The 24762-nt window shown below is 49.1% G+C and overlaps 2 protein-coding genes across 7 annotated transcripts; one reads left to right on the forward strand and one right to left on the reverse strand.

The window, feature by feature from the left end:
• The first annotated feature begins 199 nt into the window (after nucleotides 1–199).
• On the forward strand, nucleotides 200–18111 carry ECI2 (enoyl-CoA delta isomerase 2). Of its 5 annotated transcripts, none has more exons than XM_059880239.1 (11): nucleotides 224–1514; nucleotides 3391–3424; nucleotides 3514–3667; nucleotides 5703–5801; nucleotides 6015–6203; nucleotides 6426–6495; nucleotides 9712–9814; nucleotides 10517–10637; nucleotides 15210–15299; nucleotides 16573–16716; nucleotides 17306–17573. In XM_059880239.1, exons 3-11 carry the CDS (start codon nucleotides 3560–3562, stop codon nucleotides 17459–17461), a joined length of 1080 nt encoding a protein of 359 aa, XP_059736222.1. In that variant the 5' UTR covers nucleotides 224–1514; nucleotides 3391–3424; nucleotides 3514–3559; the 3' UTR covers nucleotides 17462–17573.
• Nucleotides 5771–24756, reverse strand: C23H6orf201 (testis expressed protein 56). 2 transcript variants are annotated; one of them, XM_059880709.1, is made up of 3 exons: nucleotides 24445–24756; nucleotides 18635–18833; nucleotides 5771–6557 (listed from the first exon to the last, which is right to left on the reverse strand). In XM_059880709.1, exons 1-3 carry the CDS (start codon nucleotides 24635–24637, stop codon nucleotides 6518–6520), a joined length of 432 nt encoding a protein of 143 aa, XP_059736692.1. In that variant the 5' UTR covers nucleotides 24638–24756; the 3' UTR covers nucleotides 5771–6517. The 2 variants fall into 2 exon arrangements, 1 of the variants encoding a protein (XP_059736692.1); XR_003032126.2 differs by lacking the exon at nucleotides 18635–18833.
• Nucleotides 24757–24762: the final 6 nt, after the last annotated feature.

The raw sequence follows: 24762 nt of genomic DNA on the forward strand, positions 1-24762 counted from the left end.
TGGTTGGATGGCATCACTGACTCAATGGACATGAGTTTGAGCAAAGTCCGGAAGTTGGTGATGGACAGAGAGGCCTGGCGTCGTGCGGTTCACGGGGTCTCAGAGAGTCCGTCTTGACTGAGCACTGAACTACTTCGCGTCAAGCCCCGCCCCGTCCCCCGTCTCCGCCCCTGCCCCGCCCCCGGCCCTCGCTTCTACTATGTTGTCACGCCCGGCGCCCTGTCAGGCAGTCCCGCTATTGTACTCGGGCGGCCATGGCGGGGTTGGCAGGCAGGTTTGCCAGGCGCTGGTTCTCTGGGCTTCTCGGCAGGTACGTGCTGAGCCGGGCCCAGGGCCGCCCTTGGACGCCGCGTCCTTGCGGGAGCTCGCGGCCTGTCTCCGCCTCCTGCCGCAGCGGGTCGCAGCCGGCCGCGCGGGCTGGCCGGGGAGCGTGACGTCAGGCGGCCGCCTCGGCTCGCCGTCCTCGGGGCCCGAAGGAGGTCTGGCCCGCCAAGGCCGGTTCCGCCCCGCCGGCCGCTGCCGGGCTCGGAGGCGCCGCCTGCCGGGTCGGGCGTTCCAGAGGAGCGCCCCGCATTCCGGGGGGTGACCTGGGTGCTTCGCGGAGGACGTCCTCCGGGTGACTCCTGGTGGGGCGCGCGGCGGCCCACGTGAGGCCGGACCCGGGGCGCACAGGCGACGGGGAGACCGCGGGACGCGCCATCCGCCTACGTGGAGAGGCACGTTCCCGGTTTATGTATTAAACGGTCGTGCTTTTAATTGTTTTTAAAACTCGATTTTAAAATAAATACGTTTGTATCGTATTTTGTGGGGGAAAAATGCACATTTCGGCCTTTAAGGACATTTAAAATTTTCCGTTCGTTTTCTACTTGAAACTTTCCAGCTGCCAGATTCGTGTAGGATTCAGTTTTTCCTTTTTAGGGGGAAAAAAAATGATTCAGTTATTTAATATAAAACGTGTCCTTTAGTCGCTAAATCTTTTGTGACCCAATGGATTATAGCCCTCCAGGCTCTCTGTCCTTGGATTCTCCAGGCAAGAATACTGGAGTGGTTTGCCATTTCCTCCTCCAGGGAATCTTCCCCACCCAGGGATCAAACCTGGGTCTCCCTCATTGCAGGCAGATTCTTTACCACTGAGGCACCAGGGAAGCCTAATGTAAAACCAGAAGGCTAATTTTACTGAATGGCATTAATTCAAAGTTTGGTCTCAGTCTTTGAAAATTACATTATTGCAGAGGAGGTGATACATTTGTTATGTTGGGGATTTATTCATAACTTATTTTAATCATCTTGGATGCGAGTCATTGCTGTAAACATCCATTGTTTGTTTATGACCTCACTGCTGTGCTGTGATGCTTTTCCCTTCCCGCTGCTTATAGTGTGTGCTTAAAAAGGACTTAGCCACGCTTGCTGTCCCCACTCTGCTGCTGGCTCTTTAGACTGCTGGAGGTGAGGACTGAGCGTGTCTGCTCAGTGAGTGTCACAGCCTAGCATCCAGGCCAAGTAGATTCCCCCAGGTAGGTCCTCCACCTCTCTTAAGAAAGAAGCGCTATCTGCAACACCAACCAGTTTTCCTTCTGAAAACCTACCTTCCTTCTCCTCTCCTGTTATCTGTGTGTGTGCTGGGACTCAGGTGTTTGCTGAGCAGAGTTAGGCATTGACCTGGTAAAAGATTATACTTTGTTAATCAGTGACTACATCATTGAGCAAAAGGCTCTTGTGCCCTTGGAGCAGAAGACCAAGTTCCAGCAGCAGGAGCTGGCAGCAAAGTACGGATTTATTGCAGGACTCCAAGGGGGTGGGAGAAGGAGCCACAGAAACCCCCTCAGGGGTTTTTTGGGGGGAAGGGGGGAGAGCAGAGAAGCTGAAGTTAATTATCCTCTGTTGACAGTAATCATTGGATGTCTCTGGTTTATGACTCTCTGGCCAGGTGGTCCGTGGCTTGGAGGTCTGTGGGCTTATGCTGCTCTGGAGAAATAGCCTGAGTTTGCATGTTTCAAGGGCTGTTTAGAACGGCAGTTTTAGTGCAAGAACGATAGTATCGGCAGCAGCAGTTTTAGTCGTCTGACTGGTTTCATAGTGCTCAGTTTGCCCAGCATTGAGGTCAGAGGGGACGAGAAAGGGGACGGAATTTGGGGCATAAGAACGACTCACAAAGTCGGTAAGGAAATTTGGTCCTAGAGGGACGCAGGTTCAGCTGCAGAGGCTGCGTCTGGATCTTGGGATGCTGAGTTCCTCCTGGACACTTTACCCGGTGGTCTCGGTGTCCTTATTTTGTCTGTGGGGTGCGTGTGCACTTGGTCGTGTCCGACTCTTTGTGACCCCATTGGTTGTGGCCCTCCAGGCTCCTCTGTCCATGGGGTTCTCTGGGCAATAATACTGGAGTGGGTTGCCGTTATACTCAGAGGTTGAGATTGTCAAGTGTTTTATTTGACATGGGTCCGTGCCGGGAATTATAATCATTTCACAAGCCAGAAGTATACAGGATAGTGTCTCTTAATAAGCCAGTAAAGAGTTTTGACTTTGCCATCCAAGAGCTGGGCTTCACTTGTGGCTGGCTCAGCTGGTAAAATAATCCACCTACAATGCAGAAGACCTGGGTTCAATCCGTGGGTTGGGAAGACCCCCTGGAGAAGGGAAAGGCCACCCACTTCAGTATTGTGGCCTGAAGAATTCTATGGACTATACAGTCCATGGGGTCGCAGTCAGACATGACTGAGCAACTTTCACTTTTCCGAGAGATAATGGCCAGCTGCCAGCCTCAAAATAAAAGTCTCTTGATGCTGGAGCAGTTTGCCTGGGTGGCCAGACAGGCGGATTCCACGTTTAGCTTTTGCCACTGCTGATAAGAGTCCCCTTCACCATGGCAGGAACGAGTGCCCCAAGGTCTTGGAGAGTTATTTAGATCAGCAGAGGGGAGCTTTACCCAGGCTGAAACTCTCAGATCATCCCCACAAACTCGGCATTTACAGTCTGAATGTCCCTTCCCCGCAGTTGCTTCAGCGGTTTTGTCTGTTTGTTTTTAGCTGTACCGGCTCTTGCAGCCTGTGGGATCTAGTTCCCTGACTAGGGATCAGACCCAGGCTCCCTCCATTGGGAGCACAGCATCTTAGCCATGGGACCACCAGGGAGGTCCCTCATAAAACAACTGTGCTTCTAAAAAGAACATTTTTTTGCTCTTTGCCACCATCAAGTGGGTTAAAGCAACTTCAGTTGCACAGGAGGCTTGGCAGCTCTCAGATCCTGCCTGGCGCTCCTGCCCCCCACCTCCTCCCAGGCCTCTTATTTACTTCCTGCCTCTGACAACGTTACCGGGCTCCCTGGCTTCTGGCTGCTTTTATCTCTGAGGGCCTTCCTTACCGAAGTTAGCTTCTGTCTGGATTTCTTATCCAGGGACCAGTTTGGAAACCACTAACCACTGGCTGAGGCAAGTGCAAGGCAAATATTGCTGGAGAAACGTAGCATTTCGGTGTGCAGGAGTTGGAAACAGTTAGGAACCCGCCTGCCGGTTTGCAGCCCCCTGCAGGTCCCAGCCCTTGGGTTACACGTGCGCGGCCCCGCCATGCTAGCCAGCCAGAAGGACTTTAACAACGCGGTGAGCCAGGTGAAGCTCCTGAAGGAGGATCCGGGCAATGAGGTGAAGCTGAAACTCTACGCGCTCTACAAGCAGGTGAGCACCGCAGGTGTTTGGGAGAGAAGCATCTTGAGCACAGGGGTCCTCAGATAGACACGCTGTCTGTTGCTCTGAGAAGACAGCCTGAGTGCATTGCTGGCTTTCCTCTAAAGAGTGTATGCGTGAGAGTTTATTGGATAAGATTCAGAGCACTGTTAAGGCAAACAGTCACTCCTTAGGATCACTGCGGAGTAAAAGAGACTTCAGAGATACAGCAACCAGAACGACAAGGCACGGCCAGCCGGCAGCGTGGCCTTGAGACAGCTGGGAAACTTGAATAGGGATCGAGTATTAGATGACACCTAGGAACTATTCTTAATAGCATCATGGTTATATGAGAAAAATTGATTTTTTTTTTTTTTAGGAGTGCATACTTAGTACATGGAGTGAAAAATGGTGTGATGTTTGCCATTCTCTAAAAAAATTAAGCATAAACGGAAAAGGATGGTTGAAGCAAATATAGCAAAAATGAGAGTTAATTGAATTTGCGGGCTGAATATTGGGAGTTCATTATAATATTCTACTCTTACATGTATTTGAAAATCTTTATAAAAACATTTCAAAACTTGAGTTTTCAGTTACAGTGTCTGAAAACTATCCAGAAAGTCAGACCCTCTGGGCTCCTGTGTCCTCTTTTTCTCTGTGATCCCTGTGAGCCCCTCTTACTTTGATACTAGTGTGTATATTAAAGAATTTAACCTTGCCCCACAAGGTTCTGACCCTTGCCCTTGGCTTCTGGGAGGTAATTTCTAAGCCCTTGAAATGCCAAGCAGGATAGACCGAGTCTTTGTTTGCCTGGAGAGTCTAAGGATGGGATTTAGAGGGGACTGGCCCCCCAGGTAGAGTTGGAGCGGAGGCTGCAGTTACAGAGAATCACTCAGAAGTGGCAGAGCCCCAAGGAAAACTCTGAACACCAAGGAGGCTTGGATGAGCTTCCCTGGTGGCAGGACGCTGTGTGTGCATCACGCGGCAGCTGGGACTGGGAAAGTACACAGTCCTGACTCTGCAGTGGCTGCTGGGGGCGGGTCACACTCATCTCTCCTTTACTCCACCGCTGTGCTCCTTCCTTGCTGATCTGAGTCCCGTCTTTTCCCTGCCTCCCCTCACCCCCACCCCCCACCCCCCCACTGCAATGACTGGTAACCGGGAGGACGAGAGTGTGTCCTGTGAGCCATCCTCCGGGTCATTGCCCAGAGTCAGCACTTCCAGGAGCCCCTGGTCTCACACCCATGTGTCACAAGTGGGGGGCAGTCTTATGGCCCGTGTTGCCTCTAGCATCCCCGATGGCTAACTCTTGAGAAATAAGTCTTTTTCTTCGGACCATCTTAGCCTCCTTTACTGTCTTCGTCTTTCAAAGCCTCTCTCTTATTTTCTCTTTTAGCTAGAAATATGACAATTAAAAGCATGGTTATTAAATGGAGTTTTAAGTTGCCATTTCTGAAAAGAATAGTGCATATATATTTTTTAATCTCAAAACACTCACTGCACCTCCCCCTCCCCAACTGCATGTCCTTCAGTTAGGTGTCCTAAGGGCCAGTGGCTCTGGTGCCCACCCCTGCCCCCGCCCCCCTCTGGGGCAGCTCTGTTGCTCTTACTTACTGGACATCCACCACCACAGATTTGTGAGGAACTGGTGGGGAGTGGTACCTTTGAATGAGCTTTCAGGATACACCGTGTTTTCTAAGTGTTTGTTGGCTAGTTTCCTTTAAAGACTGCTTGAACCATCGATACAAACCTAATGAACGATTAGTTTTTTGAAAGCAGTTCCCCAAACCCTGATCTTGCATTATGTTCATACGGAGGCAATTATAACTTTAGGGACTGATAACCCATAATAGCCTATTTTGGCTCTCCAGTCTTTTTTCTCCTGTTTGAGAGGGCAGGAGAGAGGAGAGTTCAGATCAGTCTCTGCCTTGTGAAGCTGCCTGGGAGAGGAGGCACCATCATGCCAGTGTGCATTGCATGGATCTCAGCTGTTTAAGGCCCAGTTTGCATGTGCGTTTGACCAGTAATTGCCCCTCTCCTTTCATAGGCCACTGAAGGACCTTGTAACGTGCCCAAACCAGGTATGCTGGACTTTATCAATAAGACCAAATGGGATGCATGGAACGCTCTTGGCAGTCTGTCCAAGGTACATGGACTCCCATCCTGCTTTTATTTCACTTACTGTGCTCCTAAGGGAGGTGGGTGTTTCTCCCTATTAAGACATAAAGATGAGCCCTCTGGGGATAGAGGTCCCTATATCCAACCAGGACCTTCATTGCCATCAGGTGTACTGAGTAGGACAGGAAGTGTCTCAAAATGCTTGTTCATTAACTGGGCTGAAATCACCATCTCTCTTTAGGAAGCTGCCCGACAGAACTACGTGGACTTGGTGTCCAGGCTGAGTGCTTCCTCTGAGTCGCCCAGCCCAGAGGCCCCTGCAGCAGACAGGAAGCAACCGGAAAGCGATAGCCTGGTGGTGACCTCCGAAGACGGCATCACCACCATCAGGTTGAACCGTCCAGCCAAAAAAAATGCTCTCACCACTCAGGTAACGCCATCTGCCCCGGGAGTCCGTCCTGCTTGTCTTGTCTCCTCTGTTTCACTCAAAAACCGTAGGGTATCAGCATCCTTTTTGGTTCTGTAAATACAGCCGAGGTAAGCGTTTGGCACTTTGCAAAGAGCGGGCTTGCAGACGGACGTGGAGAGGACCCACTGGGTAGGAATGATCATTTTCAGCTTTCTCCTTTCCTCTCTTCCCTCTTTCACGCAGATGTATCATGACATCATAGCTGCACTTCAGGCTGCAAGCAAGGATGAGTCAGCGATAACTGTTTTAACAGGTAAGACATTTCCTTGGATTTCTTAATTAGATTTCTGTTTGGGGGCAGGGGAGGATGTTCTCCTAGAAAAGAAATTGAGTAAATAAGCTCTATTATCTTTTCTAGTGCTGAGATACCCTAATTCTTAAATATATAAACAATATGGTAAGACATAGGATTGATACCTTTATCATGTAAAAAGCAGGTACAATTTGGTAAGAAAAGTGCTAAACCTGTTAGATAAATTGGTGAGTAAAATGAATAGACAGTTTGTATGAGAAAGTCTTGGCATCAAAGAAACAAGGAAAATGCAACCAGATTAATAAGTAAGAACACAAATAAAAATGATGAGATACCAGTTTATATTAATGCTTATCTGAATTAGCAAACTTTTATACTATACTGAATTTTGAGAAGGTCATGGTAGAATAAATGCCCTTTGCTGACAGCAGCAGAAATGACTTTAAAAAGTGTTAGGTACCTTTTAAAAAGACAGCATTTGACAATATGTAAAATGCTCACATACTTTGACACAGGAATCTCCCAAAACATTCTAAATACTCTAAATAACCATAATAAACCATATGCTAGAACATCCTGTAGACTCTGTATTGCAAAAGCATTAAAAAGTGTAACTGTAGAGAGTCACCGTATAGAAAAATGTTTACGAAATAAAACATTAGCAATTATATCAGCACTGTGATAATTATTGGAAAATATGGATGCTGATGGGCCTGGGCTGATGAGAACTTGATGATTGAACTTGGTAGGGGCTTTGCATGTGTATAGCGGTGAAGGCTAAGGTTCTGGACGCAGATCAACTTGAGTTTAAATCCCAGCTTCACTTCTTACTACTTGTGGGTGAATTCTGCTTCCTAAGTGGAGAAGACAGTGTCTTCCTAACACTACAGAGTGGTCAAGATAGTGACCTGAGGCAGGGCAGGGCAGGGCTCACACCGCACTTGGGAGGCGGGAGCCACTGCTGCGTGTTGGCATGGCAGAAGCAGGAGTCATTTTATTTTATTTATCTTTTCTTTTGGCTGCACCATGCAGCTTGTGGGATCTTAGTTCCCCAATCAGGGACTGAACTCCCGTCCTTGTCAGTGAAGAGTCCTAACCACTGGATCACCAGGGAATCCCCAGGAGTGATTTTAATTTTCATTGAAATTTGTAAAATATATAATATCAGAGCACTTTTAGTTTAAAAAAAAAAAAAGAGAGAGAGAGGTGAGGAGAAAGATCCCTAACAGCTAATGAGAAAGAGTGAAGTGGGGAAGACGCAAAGACGCTCTGGCATCCCCTGTGTATGCCTAGGAGCAGGAAGGCAACGGGGACAGTCCAGAGGCAGCGCTAGCTGCTTAGAGGGGAGGAACAGTTTCTGACTTTTTAGTTAACATTTTTTAAACTGAATGTACAATGCAGGCGCATCATTTTTTAAAAACCCAAAGACTGAAATGCACATAACTAAACTAAAACCCCAGGCCTGCATCCTAAAACACCTCAGCTTTTCTCGAGCCTTCTAGAAACTGCCTGTGTGTGTGTGCGATTCTCCCTACCCCTCCTTTTGTAAACAGAAGAGGAAGCACACAATACACACACACTATACCTACCTTTCTGTCCTAACTGCTGTCCTGAAAATTTGTTCTCAGTCAGCACCTGCACATCTAAGTTTTCCTCTGCAGGACTGCAAAGTATGAAAGTTTCAGGACTCCATAATTTGTTTCATTATTCCTCTGTCAGTGAACAGGTAGGTTGTACTTAGTCTTTTGCTATTAAAATCATGCTGCAAGGAATATCCTCAGGCATACATCTTTCAGTAAATATGCAAAGATATCCATGTTGTAAAAGTGAAACTGCTGAATTTCATATTAGCTGGTCATAACGGCTAACGTTTGTATCATACTTCCTGTTTGCCGAGCATTGGGCTAAGCATTTTAATTTGTTTGGTAGCTTTCTTAATTCTTAACTCTTCTAAGCTTTCTTGCAATAACCCTATGATATTAGGCCCTATTATTACTAGTATTTTACAAGTAAGAAAACGGAAAGATTAAGTGCTGATAAATAGTGCTTGTTCTCTGGGCTTCCCAGGCGGCGCTAGTGGTGAAGAAGCTGCCTGCCAGTGCAAGAGACATAAGAGGTGCGGGTTTGACCCCTGGATTAGGAAGATCCCCTGAAGGAGGGCATGGCAACCCACTCCAGTATTCCTGCCTGGAGACTCTCCATACACAGAGGAGCCTATACAGTCCAAAGTGTCACAACGAGTCAGACGTGACTTAGCGCACATGCTTGTTCTATAGTTATTTTCTATATACCCTTCACTTTTGGTTTCTTACTTACTCTTTCTATCTCAGCGTTGTAATAATAGGTCCTTCAGTTTTCAGAAAGGATTTTGTTTGTTTTGCATTTCTGTTATCAATTCCTGGCTTATAATCAGAGATGATCAGTTTTTCTAATTTTTTTTTTTAGAATCTGTTAAAATTTCATGTATACTAGATATATATTGAAATCTCTACCTTGAAGATTAAGAAGCAAAAAAATGGCCAATTGTTTTATATCATCCACAAACACTTAAAAAGTGACTTCAGGGACATCCTTGGTGGTCCAGTCACTCCCTGCTCCCTATGCAAGGGACACAGATTTGATCCGTGGTCAGGGAAACTAACATCCCATATGCCACACAGCCTGGCCAAGTAATAACAATAAGTATTTAAATTTTTAAAAAATTTTAAGAATTAAAAGTAAATTCACTCTTGATTATTAAGGTGTAGAGTTATAATTACGTCGATTAGACTTGCCTTTCTAATTCATGTCATATAGATTCCGTAAATTCTGCTTTCCCTTCTAACTTTCTGTCTTGGACTGAGAAGAGCAAGCTGAAGGCAACTGTTACTTTGTGATGGTGCCTCTCTGGGCCCATCGAGCGCCGGGTGACCCGCCCCAGAGCCTCACACGCGCTGTCAGCTCCGGAGAACACCCCCGCCCTGCGCCCGTACCCGCCCCCGCCTCCCCGAGCCCCCAGATGAGATCAGAGCCCCCCCGCCTGCTCTCGCGTCCCTTCGTGGCCCAGCCGCGTTGCCTGCGTTTGTCAGCGTGTCCTTAATGCAGCGTCTGGTCAGCCAGGGCGGGCACCCCCGTGGGTTCACGGTGCTCTCGCAGAGCGCGGCGCCGAGCCTGGCGCCCAGGAGGTGCCCGGAGCGGCGGGTGCCTGAGTGGCGCGCCCATGGCTTGTGTTCGCAGGCAGCGGGGACTACTACTGCAGCGGGAACGACCTGACCAACTTCACGCATCTGCCCGCCGGCGGGCTGGAGGAGATGGCCAGGAGCGCGGCCGCCCTCCTGAGGTGAGGGGCCGGCTGACCCGGGGGCTCGCCCGGTTCCTCAGGGGGTCTGAGCTTGCAGAAAAGAGAAACACTGGTGGCCTGTGGTCGGCGGTGACTTCCGACAAGCGTACTTGTCCGGCCGCCGTCAGGAAGGGCGTCTGGTTCCTCGCGGTGACTCCCGTTCCCCTGAGCGCTCCTCACGGGAGGGCCCGGCAGCCAGCTCCCGGCGCGCTCTCAGTTCTCCGCGTCGAGGCAGCGGCGGTCACGACTCAGCGACAGCGCCGCCGCCGCCGCACCGAGGCGGAGGAGCCGAGCGCCGTCTCCCGGGCTGCGGGAGGCCTCGCTGCCGGGACCGCTGCGCCCAGGGGGCTGGAGGCGGGCCCTGCTGCCCAGCCGCTTCTGATGCCCGGCGCTCTGCTGCCCAGCACGCCGGGACCGCGCGGCCCGTGCTGACTCCGAGTCGGCCGCTGACTCACGGCCCTGACTGAAGGCCCAGGACGCAGGATGTGGACCGAGGCCGGCCCCGGGGTCCCTGCAGGCACCCCTCCAGTGCCCCGCAGACGGGGCCCGGGTGACTCGCGGGCTGCAGGCCGGGGAGGTGCCGGGAGCTGGAAACGTCTCCAGCCCGCCCAGAGAAGCGCGTTCCGGACCCCGGTCCTGCTTGGACCTCGGTGACGCTGCTTGGGAACAGCTCAACACGCCTGTCTATTTGCGTGTCTGCAGGGATTTCGTCAACTGTTTCATAGACTTCCCGAAGCCTCTGGTGGCCGTGGTGAATGGTCCGGCCGTGGGGATCTCCGTCACCATCCTCGGGCTGTTTGACGTCGTTTACGCGACCGACCGGGTAAGTCCGCGGGCAGAAGCGAGTGATGTCAGGCTGGGGAAGACACGCTCCTCCAAACGCTGCTTTGGCGTTGCCGGTAGTAAACAGGGCATGTGGTCGGGGTTAGAAGGGATGAAAGTTACATTTTCCCCAAAGAATTAGTCTGCCTTGACATGCTGTATTCTTCCTTCACTCTTAACCTGAATTTTCCTAAACACCAGTGTCGTCATGAACATTGTCCCAGCCCTTTTGGTTCTGTTTATTCTCAGCCTATGACACAAGAGTTATTCAACTTTGCTCTAAAATAGTCAGGAGACCTTCAGACTTGCAAGCATGGGTAAAAAAAAAAAAAAGCAGCTTTGAAGGTTATGCAAGTGAGCTATTTGATCTTTTTTTTTTTCCAGTGTAAATGAACCCTGGAATCTAGAAATCTAGACTAAGAAAGGACTTTCAGACAGTATCTACCTTCACCCCCCACCCCACCCCGCCCTTAGCAGATAAGAAAACCGAAGCTCAGAGAAGTTACTGCCTCATGCTCACCATTGAATTATATAGATTTTCACTTCAGTTCCTACTATAGTAGTAATGTATGTCATAGTAGAAAATAAAAATTTGGAAAATATGGAAAAGTACAAAGAAAACAGTTGATTTAAAAATCACTCCTTGGGACTTGCCTAGTGGTCCAGTGGCTAAGACTCCACACTCCCAATGCAGGGGGCCCAGGTCCACCCCTGGTCAGGGAATTGGACCCCACGTGCCAACCAAGAGTTTGCATGCCACAGCTAAAGACCCCTCGTGCCACAGTGCAGAGCCTGCGTGCCACCACTAAACCCGCCGTGGCCAGGTAGATAAATGCTAAATATTTTTAAAAAGTAAAATCACTCCTCTCCCCACTCGGAGATAAGCAGCGCTAACACTTGGGTTATTTAGCTTACCTAATTTAACAAGTCCCCGACACTGGAACCCTAGCATGCCTAGTTCTTTTCCTTATAAACAAAGATGATGTGATAAACATTTATCTTAGCACCTTGACCCTAGAACTTCTCCTGTAGAACTAATAACCACCTCTTAGGGTTATCAGAGTCTTAGAGTGACTCTTGCTTTTGTGGCAATGAAATTTGCTGATGTACACATATCCTTGCAGGGAACAGTTGGTTTTTGCTGCTGAAGAGATGCCTGGTTTTGTTGGAGGTACCTTCTCCAGTAACAGGGCCATTTATAAGGGTCCTTTACTCCCATCATTGACTGGATTCCTTTCAATCCGATTGGGCATATTGTCAGATCTAATACTTATTAATAATTTCCCCGTAAAAATAGCAAGTGCAATTCTAGACGCTTGGCCACCTAACCTTTGTAGGTAGAACTTTCTGCCCAAAGGCAGAACTTCACAGTCTTCAGTCCCATTCTGTGTGTTAAATGACCCATCCACTGATCTGCTTTGAGCAGGGTAAGAGCAGAAGTTCCTGACCTGAAGTTGGTGGTCTCTTTCTGTAGGACTTGAAAGCCAAATAGTGTCATATTTGCATCTTACTCTCCCACTAGATTCCAAATGATTGTCATGAGCATCATCTTGATAAAGATTCCTAAGACTCCGTCTTACGATACAACTTAAATTAAAATTGAAATCAGAGGGAAATGTGTGTGTATTATATATGCTGACAGATTGGGCCCACAGTAAGATATTTGACAGATAGTGACCACCGCTAAGATTTCACCCAACTGAATTAAATCAAGATTCAATTTCAAATCAGAGAAAGACACAGAAGAAAGAAGCTGTGGAGAGAAATTGATTTTATAGGATCTGTTCATTCCTGGCTTCTTGAATGTATACCATATTAAATGTGGGTTAACATTTAACCCATATAACCAATTATTCTTTATTATGGGCAGTAGGTCATGCCTGCCTATTAGTGTCTCCGTCAGCAAACAGCACCTTTCTCCTTTGAGCTCATGAAAAGGTGGAAGTCATAACAATAGTAGATAATTGAGTGGTCAGTCCACAGGAGACACTCTGCTGATGCCCATTACACATATTCAGTAAGCACCCACAGTAATGGCCCCGTGAGGCAGGGGCTCTCATCCCCATTTCACAGATGAGAAAACCATGGCACAGAGGTCAAGAAGCTCCAGGGTCACCAGGCAGCCTGACGCCAGTATCTGACCGTCTCTGCCTCTATTGCTCTTGTTTCTGAAGTTCACCCAGTGTTGCTTATAATGATGTTTGTAAGTAAGTAAATGCCGCAGAGCTTTAGCTTTCCGTGGACCTGTTTGTGACACTTTCCAAGGTTGGCTCCTTTGTTTTTTGATTATGTTCCTTCTCAGCACATTTTCTCCAAAAGGCTTTCTTTTGGGGGCAAAAGAGAAGGCAGGTGCCTTTAATTACTGTTTTCCGTATACTTTTATTATTTTGATTTGTATGTGTCGCACATCATATGTTTTTATCTTTTAACAGTATTCATTGAAAAAACCTCAACATGTCTGATTATGGAAAAATGAAGTCTAAATATGCTGTTTACAGAATTGTCAATTATAAGTTAATTTCCTAAGAACTTTTCATTCATCAAGAAACACAAAAATATTTCTGACATCTAGGAAAACACAGAAAACACAGTTATTGTAGTTGAATAACTGACTGACTCTGTAGCCTAAATAACCAATATTAAAGTAGTTTTGGGTATTTAAAGCCAATCAAAAACCTCTGGGGCAAAATCAAGACAATTGAGAAAACAATAGAGGCTAACCTTGCTAGTATAGTTTTAAAAATGAATCAGTGAGGTGATGGATCAACAATGTAATACAGAAACGCAAGCTGGAGAGGAATAATACGGCTCACAGAAAAGAAAGTGTAAATGGCTCTTAAAAATATGAGAAAGACACCATTAAGAAAAGGATTTGTAAACAGAACATGTAAGAAACTCTTACAGCTCAATAATAAAAAGATAACCAAGCCAACTTAAAAACAGTGGACAGAGAATTGCAAGTTACTTCACCAAAGGAGACACTAAATGGCTGATAAACATGTGAAAAGATGCTCAGCATCATTAGCCGTCATTGTTTAGTTGCTCAGTCATGGGTGACGCTTTTGTGACCCCATGGACTGTAGCCCACCAGGCTCCTGTGTCCATGGGATTTCCCAGGCAAGGATACTGGAGTGGATTGCCCTTTCCACTTCCAGGGGATCTTCCCGACCCAGGGATCGAACCCAGGTCTTCTGCATTGTAGGTGGATTCTTTACCGTGGAGCCACCAAGGGATTAAAACCACACCAAGACACCATGATACACCTATGAGACCGGGTAAAACTGAAAAGACTGATGATGACAAGGTTTAGGGAGAACTTGGAGCATTTGGAACATACACCGCTGGTGGCATTGCTAAATGGTGCAGCCTCTCTGAAAATAGTCTGGCAACTTCTTAGAGAGTTAAACCACACATTTACCACACAGCTCAGCAATTGCAAGCCTGGGTATTTACCCAGGAGAGTTGAAAATAGACATTCATCATAAGCTTACAGTATCCAGAATACTGGAAATGCCACAGTGGCTTCAACTGGTGAATGGATAAATGAATTCTGATATACCCATCCAATGGAATACCGCTCAGAAATAAGAAGGAACAAAATCCTGGTACATGAGACAGCAACGTGGAGACTCAGGAGCCTTCTGCTAAGGACAGAGGCCTGAAAAAGGAGAAGTAGGTACAGGATGTATGATTCCATTTATACACATGTGAGAAAGGGCAAAACTGTAGGAACAGAGCCCGGATTGGTGGTGGCTCAGGGATGAGAGGAACAGGCTGCCTGCGGGAGGGCACGAGGAAACAGGCTGTGCGCTCAGTCGCGGCTGATTCCGTGACCTCGTGGACTGTGGCCCGCCAGGCTCCGCTGTCCACGGGATTCTCCAGGCAAGAACACTGGAGTGGGTTGCCATTCCCTTCTCCAGGGGATCTTCCCAACCCAGGGATCGAGCCTTTGTCTCTTATGTCTCCTGCAGGCAAGTTTGTTACCACCACGGGCAATAGAAATATTCTATATCTTGACTATGGTAGTGGCTACATAACTGTATATATTTGTTTAAAACTCATCAAACTGTGTATGTGCAGAGAGTCAATTTGTGTGTGTAGGGCACACTTTGAAGACACTGTGGGTCCACTTCAAGAGCACCAGGATAAAGCAAATATCACCATAAAGTGAGTCAAAGGAATGTTTTGATTTCCCAGTGCTTTGAGAAGTTACATTTACATTATAGTGTAGTCTGTTGAGTGTGCAAATAGCATTGTGTCTAAAAAACCATGAGCTATTTTTAAATGTTTTAAAAACATTTTAATTTAAAAATAGCACTGTTGGGAAAATGGCATGGACAGCCCTGCTTGATACGGAGGTGCCACAGACCTTCAATTTATTCTTTAAAAAAGAAAAAAGCAGTGTCTGTGAAGCACAGTAAAGCAAAAGCTTAGTGGAGTGAGGTCTGCCTGTGTAATACGATAAAGTGCTTCAGTTAAGTACCGTAAGGAGGACATAAACAGATGGTGATGTTTCTGAAATCACATGTGAAAAGATGATTTTCTTTTCTCTTTTTCTTTTCTCTCCAAAAAGGCAAGCTTTCACACCCCGTTCAGTCACCTGGGCCAGAGTCCAGAAGGCTGTTCCTCTTACACTTTCCCCAAGATAATGGGCTCAAGCAAGGTAGGTCTCGGAAGCCTTAAAAATAAACGTTAGAAAGTCTCTCCACTCCGAAAGCGTCCCGTACCCCCTGTTCTTTCCCTTGATATTAGGGATGACACAGAAGCACGTGATCTGCCCCGCAGATCCGAGAGTTTTAAAGAGAGGAGCCGGGCCATGGGGAGGGTCTCGCATGGAGGGGGTTGGCGCTCAGTCCGCAGCTCTGCAGACCGCGGGTCACGCTGAGCTGCATGCCCCTGCGCCCGGAGCCGTCCTGGCCTCTCCAGCCTTCTCTCCAGCCTGCTCGGGGCAGGGCGGGCACCCAGGGGCCTGTGGCCACTCCGGCCTGTCCCTGCGGCGGCGGAAGCCTCAGTGCCCGCCGCTGTCTGTGTGCAGGACCCCACCGGGGTGGGAGGGGCTTGGCAGACATCCTCCAAGGTCTGAGAGAGGAGTGGGGATGGAGCCTTTGCCTGTTGCTGTCAGATTTCCATGGGAAAAAAATTTTTTTTTTTTTTTAAGTTTTTTTTTTGGCCATGCCGCATGGCTTGCAGGATCTCAGTTTCCCGAGCAGGGATTGAACCTGGGCCACAACAGAGAAAACCCAGAACCCTAACCACTAGGCCACTGAGGAAGCCCCCTTTTAAATCTCTTTCTTTTGACACATTCCCTGAAGTGTTACACAGATTTGAACTTGAAAAGTCGGGCAGACCCAACTCGAAGGCTTAGAGCATTTGGCTGTGGAACAGTCTTTGAAGAAAAATGGCAAACACAGAGAAAGATACCCTCTCAGTGACCCCAGTTCTGTTAGAATCTGAACGTTAGTCTTCATCACGTTCCTCCAGTGAATTAGAGCTCACCTGACTCCCCAGACCACTGTGTGAATTTCCAGGGAAGGGAATTGACCGTTGCTGTTTCTAAAAGCTGGTTGTCGTCCTCTATGACCATGAGTTTTCATTTCTTGTTGTGGTTGTGTGTTGTGTACGAAACGGGAAATCATAGCTGCCATTTGTCATAGACCCAATATCTGGCATTTCTGGTCTAGGTCCCAGCTCTTACCTGCCCAACATAGACACACAAGAGAAGCCGCAAACTCCACAAGCCTTCTCGAAAGCCTGGCGGTCTCAGCACACAGCCTGCACAGCATTGCCTGTGGGGCCATCAATTTCTCCCTTAATGAGAAATACTGGCGATCTCAAAGACCGAAGGAAGTGGCCGCATGTCTGCTGAGAGCAGCTCACTCTGAGTTACTGAGCCTTTCTTCACTGAAGTCACGTCCTAACCTTGCTTTTCATTCCAGGCGGCAGAGATGCTCCTTTTTGGGAAGAAGTTAACGGCCCAGGAAGCATGTGCCCAAGGACTCGTTACCGAAGTTTTTCCCGACGGCACTTTTCAGAAGGAAGTGTGGGCCAGGCTGAAAGCATATTCAAAGCTGCCCCCAAATGTTAGTATCCGGGACCCTTTTGTTTGTTTGTTTGTTTTACTTGCAAGAACCATTTGCCTTAAATAAGCAATTTAAAAAAAACAAGACACCTTCGCTTGCTCTGAGCACATGTAAATCTGATGTTAAAAGTAACCATAATAACGTTAGAAATACTGACTTTTTACGAAACTTTCCAAATGGCCGTTCCACTTCTGGGCTGTGGCGGCAGAGGGGCAGTTCTTCCTGGGCATGACTTTGAGGAGGCTGTTCGGCCGCCTCTGCTGGGACTTCTGGCCTTGAGCCCAGGTGAGCAGGCAGATCGGTGAGCTTCCCAGGGACGCTTGTGCGTCCACACGTGCCCGCTGCTGAGCGACTCTCGTCCTTGCTGCTCAGAACGCAGTCCTGGAGCCAGAAGTGTGCGGTCACAGGGCCCGCCCCACCCCTGCCAAGGTGACGTGTGCACACTCGAACATTCAAGAAGCCCTGTCTTCCTTACAAGGTATCACAGGATCAAAGGAACTACTGAGCCACACAATCATCAGAATTCTAGAATGATTCCAACTACTCTTAGAATACCTCTTCAGCTAACTGTTGGTTTTTGATTTTTCAGGCCATGAGAATTTCCAAGCAGATCATCAGAAACAGGGAGAAAGAAAAGTTGCACGCGGTCAACGCGGAAGAAAGCAGTGTCCTAAGGGAGAGGTGGCAGTCAGACGAATGCATGAATGCCATCGCAAGCTTCCTGTCCAGAAAGGCGAAGCTCTGATGGCCTGCGCGGCAGCCAGGCGCCTCCAGGGAAGCGCTGTACCGCTGCTCCCATGTGTCAGCCCCCGAGCCGAATAAAGCTCGCTGTGCCTTCTTTCAGTGCTTAAATACCACTTGCTGTGATTGTATTGTGCTGGAGCCTTGATGGGAAACAAATGATGTCAAACGCACTTGGGGAACTTCTGTGGGCTCTTGGTCGGGGGCAGCCTCAGCTCTCGAGACATGAACCGCTGCTGCCAGGCACACTGGAACATGCTGCCCGGCGCCCTGCTCTGGAACGCGCTCACCGCGTTGCAGGCCGAGACCATGTGTTTGAAAACCACCACGGCGCTCTGCCGTCCGCACAGCGTCACCGACTCGATTGGCCCGAACACCGACAACCTGTGTGTGACCGAGGCAAGGTCTTCGGTGGGTTGCATGTTCTTTTTCAGCCACCTGGCATCGGGGAGTGAGCAGAAAGGAGCAGGACTATCAGAGGGTCAGTTAGAATCTTAGCTTCATTCCACCCCTATCATCTGCCAAAAAGACACGGAGAATTAGACCATTTCCCAGGAACGTGATATTCCGAATCAGTGGTTATTTCCTCATGTATTGTCTCATCTTCATTCTCATTTAAGAAGGTCTCTTATAAAAAACACATCTGAAAGCTGCCTTCACTGTCCTTGTAATCTAATAAAAACACAACTTATGGGGTATAGTGAAACTGGTGCTGAGTGGAAAAATGTATAGCTTGTACACGCTTACGTGAGAAAGAAGGAAACTGGTGAACTAGGAATAAAGGCAAGCCTCTGCCACTCGGGTTGTGCCCTGGGTCCCTGGCCGAGTTGGGGCGGGCTGGTGCTTCCTGACTTGTGCAGCATAAAAGCCCTGCAGCTCAGTGGCTGGGTCCCTAGGATCCCACTCCAGCCCTGCTAGGTGTCTGCTCCCCGACCTGGAATGCGGCGGCCCACGGGGATCCCACACGCCTGCTCCGCCTCTGAGCATGCCTACAGACCCTGGGTGCGGCAGGGGGTGAAAAGGCGGCTCATGTGTTTTATGCAGAGCAGAGCTTGTTTTCACACTCAACCACATATGCCAGAGACAACTTCAAGTCACTTTTTCGCTAAGGCATCGGGTTCGTGGTCATCCTGTAACATCTCTAAACAGGCCTGCCGGGGACAAAGCTGGCCCCCACCTGACGACGATGGTTGACGTCGGAGGATCCTTCGTGTTTTTACCCCACAAGCGGCATGTCTTCCACCCTTGATTGGCGTTGTTGTTTTGCCTCCTTCTCCACAGGGGCATACTGCTTGGTTTGGGGGTCAGATTAATCTCTCTTGGAAACTGATGTCTTTCTAAGATCCTTTCTAAGCCAGAGAATTCAGAATTCTCACCTAGTAATAGAATAAATTAGTGTTAGTCGTTCAGCTGTCTCCAACTCTGCAACCCCCCTGGATTGTAGCCCGCCAGGCTCCTCCATCTGTGGAATTCTCCAGACAGGAATACTGGAATGGGTTGCCATTCCCTTCTCCAGGGGATCTCCTCAGTCCAGGGATTGAACCCAGGTTTCCTGCCCTACAGGCAGATTTTTTTTTTTTTTAGCCAGTAAACAACTTTGTCTTTTATTTGCCTGAGGCCAACTGTTGCCAACTGCCCCAACCTTCCAGAAGGGGTGGGGGGCAGGGTGGAGACCCGTCCTGCCTGCCAGGTGCTGTCTGCCCCATCCTCCTTCCTGCAGGAGATGGGAGAACAGATAAGTGTACCCTTGTGCCAGCAAGAATCTCCTCCATTTTGTGTGTCAGTCACTCAGTCGTGTCTGACTCTGCGACCCCATGGACTGTAGCCTACCAGGCTCCTCTGTCCAAGGGCTTCTTCAGGCAAGAGTACTGGAGTGGGTTGCCATTTCCTTCTCCAACCGGCAGACTCTTCACCATGTGAGCCCCCAGGGAAGCCCTGGTGCAGCGAGCATTAGAGTAACTCGGTGTTTCTTCCCATCTCTGCTTGGGAAGAGTCACATGGCATTGGTTTGAGAATGGCTATCTGTGCCATTAATCCCTGGGTCGGGAAGATCCCCTGGAGATAGAAATGGCAACCCACTCCAGTATTCTTCCTTGGAAAATCCCATGTATGGAAGAGCCTGGTAGGCTACACTCCATGGGGTCGCAAAGAGTCGGACACGACTGAGTGACTTTCTTTCTTTAGCTCTGCCATTTCTTCATTCCAAAAATACCTGTGAGCAGCATTTAGACCTTAGCCTGGTCCTGGACATCTGAGAGACGCCCAGCAAGCAGAGAATGAAGGAATGCACAGGGCAGGCACTGAGGGTCGATGGTGTGATCTGTCTGTGATTCTCAAAGGTCAAGTGCTTCAGTGATAGTAACCACACACTGCCCTGACATCACACTTGCTGCTTCACACGGATGGCCCATAAGTCGCCCGTCGGCAGTGAGACAGAACTTGTGTCAGAAAGTGTTCCAGGACACCGCTTCCTTCCTTCATCAAAACCATCTCTACCCCCCCACCAAAAAAAAAGAGGGAGGGAGAAGGGAAGTCAGTTAAAATGCACGTTGTTTACTGACATAGCTGAGTTATCTTGCAGGGCAGGCTTTTTATCTCTTTGCCAACTGGTAACACTTTGAGAAGCAAAAGCCAGTTTGCAGGCCGTGCTCCGAGCATCTCTGCAACCCAGTCAGGTGCATGGAGAAGAGGCTGCCGCACAGCTGCTGCAGCAAGAGGAGCTGAGCCTCAGGAGATTCAGGGCGGCCCTGCATCGAACTCGGAATTAGATCAGAGCTCATCCAGCCCCCGTTATTCCACAGGCTGTATCCCTGAAGGTCCTTCCTAGGCAGGGTAATTGGTAGAGACCCCCAGGAACACTGCCTCATGCAGACTAAGTGAACTAAATGGTATGATGACAGGGATCAGCTTCATCCTTAGAGGCCAGACAATCACACCAAGTGACTCAAGAGCAGGCCTGAGTACGGAGCTCCCGGGTGAAGGCCAGGGTTCTCGCAGCGGGTCCTTAGCCCCATGACCACACAGCTGGGCCGCCCAGCCTCCCTCAGGCTCCCCCCGCCCCACAGCATGAGTGTAGGGTTTGCTTGGTTGTCAGGATTTCAAATATATGGATAATTCAGTGGACCGCAGCCTGCATGGCAGGAACGCTACCAACTGCTAAAGGTGTCCATACCTATTTGTGTCTACACTGGAAGGCTAGGAGAACAAAGTCCATAAATCAACATGTAACTGGAATATCATTGAGAAATCAAAACGGGAACCTCACATAAACGCTTACTGCATTTTCAATTTTAAAACTGAATTTTAATTACAAAAATTAAAGATGCATGGAAAGATGTTCATTAAAATAAAATCAAACAACTTAAGTATAGTGAGTGAAAGTCGCTCAGTCATGTCCGACTCTTTGCAACCCCATGGACTGTAGCCCGGCAGGCTCCTCTGTCCATGGGATTCTCCAGGCCAGAATACTGGAGTGGGTAGCCTTTCCCTTCTCCAAGGGGATCTTCCTAACTCAGGGATGGAACCCAGGTCTCCCAAGTCGCAGGCAGATTCTTTACTGTCTGAGCCACCAGGGAAGCAGTATGCTGCTGCTGCTGCTGCCAAGTCACTTCAGTCGTGTTCGACTCTCTGCGACCCCATGGACTGCAGCCTACCGGGCTCCTCCGTCCATGGGAGTCTCCAGGCAAGAGTGCTGGAGTGGGCTGCCATCGCCTTCTCCAGGGAAGCAGTGTACACAGCGCAGAAAATTAATCAACAGAAACCTCAGAGCCAGGAGACCAGCAGGGGGCGCTCTCAGCCCTGTGTCCACAGCGGAGCCCAAACCGGGAGAAGAAAGACCCGCCCCTCCCTCCTCTCCCGCGGGACTCAGCCGGTTTGTTCACTCCGTTGGTTGCCCTCCGGATTCCTTTACCTTCCGTGAAAGCGTTCTCCTGTCCTTGCCCTGTGCTGACTTCCTTGTGGTTTGCTGATTTGCACTTCTCTGTGGATACCGAATAAACCCATCTTTGCTGGAGAGGTTCAAAGTCAACAACAGTCAAAGGAACCTCTTCCTTCCCGTCGTCGCTATCCTGCCACCGTCCCGAATTTGCTGTGTCTCCATCTAGAACCCTTTTCTAAACATTCATGTACATATTCCCATCTCTGAATTTACACTCTTCTTTTGGCAAAAATGGAATCGCTGTTATTAAAACTCTGCAGTGTGTTTTGTAGATGTTTTAATATCGACTTTTTTTTAACAGTATTTCGCAGTATGAAGGCGTCTGTTTAACCATTCTGTGGTTGAATGATAATAGGTTTTTTAGAACTTTTCACCTTTATAAAAGTGTTTCAGCACACACCTTTGCTCCTACATCTGTGTGCAGGGCGGGCCAGTATTTCTCTAGGACGCGGAGTTGAAGGACACGCATATCTAACAGGATTTTAGCATGCGCATTTTTCTGTTGTCTCAGTCTTGTCCTAAGCCCACACGGTCTGAAAAGCATCCAGTGGCGCCAGATATCCAACTATGAACAACAAACTTAACTATATAAGAAAAAGCTAAGCATTCTGTTAGGCACGTGAGGATTTCTTTAGGCAGAGGTGCTGTAGTTCTGGGGACTGTAGCGTCTCCTAAGCCCCAGTGTCCCCGGATGTGGCCTCACTTGGAAATACCCTGCAGATGTAGTTAAGATGAGGTCATACTGGAGCAGTGTGTGCGCTGTCACTCAGTCGTGTACGGCTCTGTTCGACCCCATGGACTGTATGCCACCAGGCTCCTCTGTCCATGGGGATTCTCCAGGCGAGACTCCTGGAGTGGGTTGCCATTTCCTACCCTGGGGGTTGAACCCGAGTCTCTTGCATCCCCTGCATTGGAAGGCGGGTTCTTTACTGCTAGGACCACCTGGGAAGCCCTGTTCTGGAGCAGAGCAGGTTCTTAATCCAATATGGGCTCCTTGTGGGAGGACAGACGCCTTCCTACACGCAGACAGTGGCCGCCCACGGAGAAGATGGATGTCACGTGTGCAGACGCACCTGTGGCAACGGAGACAGAGTCGAGTGATGTATCTGCAAATCAAGGAACACCAAGGATTCCCAGCAAACTCAAGAAACCAGGAAGAGGCAAGAAAGAATCCTCTCCCAGCCGCTTCAGAGCCTGCTGACACCCTGGCTCTGGACTTCTAGCCTCCAGGCCGCGAGACCATACATTTGTCGCTTTAACCCCCCAGTCTGTGGGTCTACATCCTGGCAGTCCCAGGACACTCTGCTTACTCTTTACTGAGTTCAACTCATTCAGTAAGCCAGCAACATACATTTTAAACTTTGACAAAGACTTTCAGATTACCTTCAAAAAAGCCTGAAGCAATGAACATACCATCAATTAGTTGTGAGGCTATTAATTTCCCCATGTGTTTATCATTATTGATCTTACAAAATTTGACCTCTCTGATGGCTTAAAAATATCTCCTCGATTTATCTTTTTAAATATATTTCTTTCTTTTCTTTGGCTGCACTGAGTCTCAGTTGCAGCAGGGAAGAGCTTGCATCTCTGTCGCTGAAGCGGGATCTTTAACTGCAGCCTGCAGACTCTTAGCTGTGGCATGTGGGATCGAGTTCCCCGACCAAGGGCTGAACCCAGGCCCCCCACACTGGGAGCTTGGAGTCTTAGCCACTGGACCACAGGGAAAACCCCTCGTTGGTTTTCTGTTACTTCCTTGATTACCAGAGTGTGTGAACACCTCTCATGTCTATTGGCGGTTTGCATTTCATCTTGTGAACTGCCAGTGTATAATGTCTGTCTATTCTGAGGCGCTTACACTTTTCTTGATTGTTACGTAATCTTTAATATAACTTGGATCTTGGGATTGATTCACAATACTGTACGTTCAGAAGACAAAATGCAGGAGACCCAGATTTGATTCCTGGGTTGGAAAGATACCCTGGAGAAGGAAATGGCAACCCACTCCAATACTGTTGCCTGGAGAATCCCACAGACAGAGGAGCCTGGCAGGCTTCTGTCCATGGGGTCGCAAGAGTCGGACACGACTTAGCAACTAAGCCACCACCACCAGAAGACAACTCGCCAAATCAGCCATTGTGTTCTAAAATCAGCACCCCGATACCCGCCTTCCTACCCAGAACTTGTGTCTTCATCAGTGCGGCAGCTGCCACTTCACTCCTTAAGCCCCTGGGGGCCAGTGGCTGCCCTCTACCTCTGCCCTTCACCTGAGCTAAACAACATGGGAGGCAGACTCCACCCAACTCTGCAAATCAGTCCAGTTATCACCCTCCCTGGCGGATCCAGGAGGGGCAGCCACTCCACCTTGCAAAGCCTGTAAGGCCTGGGGGAAAACAGTGTTCTTCCAGGGCGGTGCAAGCCTGGAAATGGAAAGGAGGAGGGGTAGGAAACAGCCGAGGAATGAACTTCAAAGCCTGGCCTTTAACTGGGAAGATATCCCACTAAGCTTAAAACCAGATCTAGGACTGAACTTGTACATTCACTGGTATTTGTCACTTAGGCCCCTTCCCGTCTTTCCACAGATTCATAAAAGGCTAACTTAAGAGGAGCAGGAGGCGGCGCTGGGAAGGCCAGTGTGTAGGTGAACCGCGTGTGAGCTCTGAGCACGTGGCCCCACAGCACGAAGGACGGACGCGGTCGAGGCCTCAGGCGTGAACCACACCCGCTCTGCAGGACTAGCTTAGCACTCGTGACTGCAGAGGGGCTTCCTGGGTGGCTTTAGTGGTAGAGAACCCGCCTGCAATGCAGTAGATGGTTCCATCCCTGGGTCGGGAGGATCCCCTGCAGGAGGGCATGGCAACCCACTCCAGCATTCTTGCTGGAGAATCCCACGGACAGGGGAGCCTGGCAGGCTACAGTCCATGGGGTCACAAAGAGTCGGACGTGACTGAAGCGACTTAGCACACACACACGCATGACTGCAGAAGGGGCGTGGGTACCACGGTAAAGGGCAGGCTTCCTAAAGAGCTGGCGCCCACCCTCTGCCCACATACATTTTTTCTTGTCCTCCTCACTCTTGCAGGAGTGGAGCAGCTCCATCAGATGATTGGGAAGCAGCTTGTGAAGGTTGGACAGAGTCTCAAAGGTGCGATGGAGAACCTCGGGGTGGCTGTAGTTTTTCGGGGTCTTAGGCTTCTCGAGGAGCGGGAGTTTCAGCTCCACTTGGCTGTTGCTGGCTGTCCCCATGATGACCCTCCGAGTTACGGAGAAGAGCGGAAGGAGAGCGGAGGCGGGGAGGCCCTGGCAGCGTCATCTCCAGGAAGGCACCATGGGGCCTCCTTTCTGCCCTCTGGCTGCTGAGCGTTCTGAGG

Source organism: Bos taurus, chromosome 23 (genome assembly GCF_002263795.3).
Source record: "Bos taurus isolate L1 Dominette 01449 registration number 42190680 breed Hereford chromosome 23, ARS-UCD2.0, whole genome shotgun sequence".
NCBI classification, from domain to species: Eukaryota; Metazoa; Chordata; class Mammalia; order Artiodactyla; family Bovidae; genus Bos; species Bos taurus.

Excerpts from the sequence above, each read along its gene's own strand:
- C23H6orf201 (XM_059880709.1), bottom strand. The coding sequence starts at position 24,637 with ATGGGGACAGCCAGCAACAGCCAAGTGGAGCTGAAACTCCCGCTCCTC. Across the intron at positions 18,834-24,444 it reads TGAGGAGGACAAGAAAAAAT|GTGAGAATTCTGAATTCTCT; the intron begins GTATGTGGGCAG and ends TTCTATTACTAG. Across the intron at positions 6,558-18,634 it reads ACGTCAACCATCGTCGTCAG|GAGAACATCCTCCCCTGCCC; the intron begins GTGGGGGCCAGC and ends TTTCTTTTCTAG.
- ECI2 (XM_059880239.1), top strand. The coding sequence starts at position 3,560 with ATGCTAGCCAGCCAGAAGGACTTTAACAACGCGGTGAGCCAGGTGAAG. Across the intron at positions 6,204-6,425 it reads AAAATGCTCTCACCACTCAG|ATGTATCATGACATCATAGC; the intron begins GTAACGCCATCT and ends TCTTTCACGCAG. Across the intron at positions 16,717-17,305 it reads ATTCAAAGCTGCCCCCAAAT|GCCATGAGAATTTCCAAGCA; the intron begins GTTAGTATCCGG and ends TTGATTTTTCAG.